The sequence below is a fragment of the Sorghum bicolor genome, chromosome 8, assembly GCF_000003195.3.
Source record: "Sorghum bicolor cultivar BTx623 chromosome 8, Sorghum_bicolor_NCBIv3, whole genome shotgun sequence".
NCBI lineage: Eukaryota > Viridiplantae > Streptophyta > Magnoliopsida > Poales > Poaceae > Sorghum > Sorghum bicolor.
The window spans coordinates 15,216,940-15,220,113 of record NC_012877.2 but is presented as its reverse complement, the minus strand read 5'-3'; the positions used below and the strand labels follow the sequence as shown (position 1 = coordinate 15,220,113).

Here is a 3,174-nt window from a genome sequence, read left to right as displayed (position 1 = left end):
GTGGGAGAAGGGTGGCGGGGGTGATTGGCTGGCGACAGCTAAACGGCCGCCGGCGAAGGCACTCTCTTTTCTCACGTTTTTAAGACTTAGAGTTGCATAAAAAGAACCTTCTTTGTTTTGAAAAACTAAAAGATCAAAGGTCGTTGTAGTATCCCTAGGATGATCGGCACAGGTGAAAAGCTTCGGATTTCAGTGCGCGAACAGTACTTTCAGCCATGACTATTCAGACAAGTGAACATGCCCTAAGATTTTGATCACGTATGACTAAATTGCATTAACTAAAGAATATTTTGTTAAACTGCATATGTGTTATTATCTAAGAAAAAGTGTGTGTACACAAACCACAAACGGCTGTGTGTATATGAACCGCCATGGGCAGAATCCAATACCACAACGCAGCACTGGGGAGCAAAATTAAGAAACTCGTATACGTATGTTGGGACATGAATGAACTCAAGTCACATCTATGTCCTGATAGCACAAATGTCAAGAGGAAAAACAATCCTGAGGCGTGGGGATACCACCGGGGTTAAATATGGTTAATACACACACAGCGTTGTCGAAAAGCAACAGCACTTTCTTGCATTCCTCACTCCCAATAGTAGGAGTACATTGCATACGGTCCACCATCCGCGTTGGCGTTGCAAATCTTGAGTAGAAGGAATAATGGCACGAAGGTAGCTAGCGTCAAGATCTTGTTCATCGGTAATTAAATAGGTTTTAACTCCAAAATGGCCTGTCCACACCTACACACATGCATATATATCTAAGCCCTAACAGATTATGATGGATCTTTTCATAGATCAGAAAAATAAAGTAGATTCCGGCCGGCTAATGCAAGGACCTGTCGATGAAGGACGGACTAGGAATCGTATCATATCATCCACTCTACCATAATCCAACGTTATGGCTGTCGTCCGATCAGAAATCAACGGTTTGCTTGCGATATTCTCCCAAGATATATATGGCGTGAAGTGATCAACTACATACCACGTATCCTTAATTTCATTCATGCATGGTCATCAGGATCTTCCAGATTCTCTTATTGCACTTGATGACTGAGGAATATTTACTTGACCAAAGGGCGCAGGTAGCATATATATACTATCTTTGTATTATATATTGCACTCACTGCATGCATGCCACTATATGTCTGTAAGCATGCATAGAGGCATCCCATTCCATTCTCTTGATCTCCTTTTCTCCAAGATTGTTCCACCACAATTCTTTTGCCAGACGCCGCCTATATATAGGCAATAGTCGCACTCCCCCATACCACCCCAAACTCACAAATTAAGCTAATAAGCTAGCTAGCAGCATTTCAGCTTGGCAAAGCTCCAAGATATATATATATAGCTAGTGTACGCACGTCGTCTTAAGAGTTTGTGCCATCGATCTTTCGATCGATATAATCAGCGCTAGCTAGCTAGCTATAGCATCATGTCGTCGAGGGATCCGCTAGTGGTTGGAAGCATCGTGGGCGACATCGTGGACTACTTCTCAGCGTCGGCGCTGCTCCGAGTTATGTACGGCGGGCGCGAGATCACCTGCGGGTCGGAGCTCAGGCCGTCCCAGGTCGCCGGCGAGCCGACGGTGCACATCACCGGAGGCCGCCGCGACGGGACGCCGGCGTTCTACACACTGCTGATGCTGGACCCTGATGCGCCCAGCCCAAGCAACCCGACCAAACGGGAGTATCTCCATTGGTACGTACCAATAATGCAAGCTCCAACAGTACATGCATGCATTCTACTTTATTTTTAATTAATTTGCAGCTGGTTTTTCAGTTCGTGTCTCATATCTATATTACATGCATAGATTCTCCGCATTATTATTTCACGCACCCTGGTGACTGATCGATGTGTGTAACAACATGCTTATGTGATATATATCTAGGTTGGTGACTGATATACCAGAAGGAGCTGGTGCCAATCATGGGAACGAGGTGGTGGCGTACGAGAGCCCCCGGCCATCGGCGGGGATCCACCGGTTCGTGTTCATCGTGTTCCGGCAGGCGATCCGGCAGTCGATCTACGCGCCGGGGTGGCGCGCCAACTTCAACACCAGGGACTTCGCCGCCTGCTACAGCCTCGGACCGCCTGTCGCCGCCACCTACTTCAACTGCCAGAGGGAGGGCGGCTGCGGTGGCCGGAGGTACAGGTGATGGATCAAGCGACAGCATAGAAACAATGCAAGACGACGGTGACCCATCATGCATATAACAAGCTAGCGAGCTAGCTAGCTAGTACACATACCACAACAATAATCTTCGTTGTTGGTTGCTTCAACGATATATATATGCAACTGATTTAGAAAATAGTCAAGGGTAATTTATGGGACACAAACACAATAGTGCGTCGGACGGTCGGAGTGTATAGGCTTCGATGCTCGTCCTTATATACAAAAGTCCATCGTCTGCAGGTCAAATTATGGACTATTGGTATGTCAGTAGGTTGGTGACATTGTGCTTCATTGAAAGAAGCTGCTATAACATTTGCCTATTAATATTTGGGCCTTGTTCAATTTACGAAATTTTTTTGTTTTTGCTACTATAGCACTTTCGTTTGTATGTGACAATTATTATCCAATTACAGAGTAACTCTCTCAAAAGATTTATCTCGCAAATTATAGACAAACTGTGTAATTAGTTTTTATTTTCGTCTGTATTTAATACTCTATACATGTTTGCAAAGATTCGATGTGATAAGGAATCTTGAAAATTTTTGAGAACAAGGCCTTGCATCAGCTCTCTTCTATCGAAGGCACTTGTATATAGATTTTTTGAGCTGGTACTAGTGTGCTGCGAATTTCAGTGGATTATACTCGTACTACACGCAATCTCTGTTAGCGAAGAGATGCCGGAATACTGCACCTTGCCGTTGGAGAGTCGGCCATGGTGTAGCAGCGAAAATCTTTGGGTTTTAACTAGAGATTACGTGTAGTAGGAGTAAAAACAACCGAAATTGGCAGCAGACTAGTACCAGCTCAAAAAATCTATATACAAGTGCCCGCCATATGAAAATTAGATACATATGAGCTAAAGCAATAATATTAATTAATAAACAGAATTTCCCAACTAGTTGTAGCGCAAAAAACACCATTCAAGATTCTAAAATGTAAAGTTGACACTCTTGTAAAAAAAATGAATGGCTTTCTGTAAATAAGGTATCATTA

At 44.0% G+C, this 3,174-nt stretch overlaps 1 protein-coding gene across 1 annotated transcript; it reads left to right on the top strand.

Moving 5' to 3' along the window:
* On the top strand, positions 1,303 to 2,447 carry LOC8058182 (protein TWIN SISTER of FT). Its single transcript, XM_002443040.2, has 2 exons — positions 1,303 to 1,706; positions 1,897 to 2,447. Exons 1-2 carry the CDS (start codon positions 1,441 to 1,443, stop codon positions 2,162 to 2,164), a joined length of 534 nt encoding a protein of 177 aa, XP_002443085.1. The 5' UTR covers positions 1,303 to 1,440; the 3' UTR covers positions 2,165 to 2,447.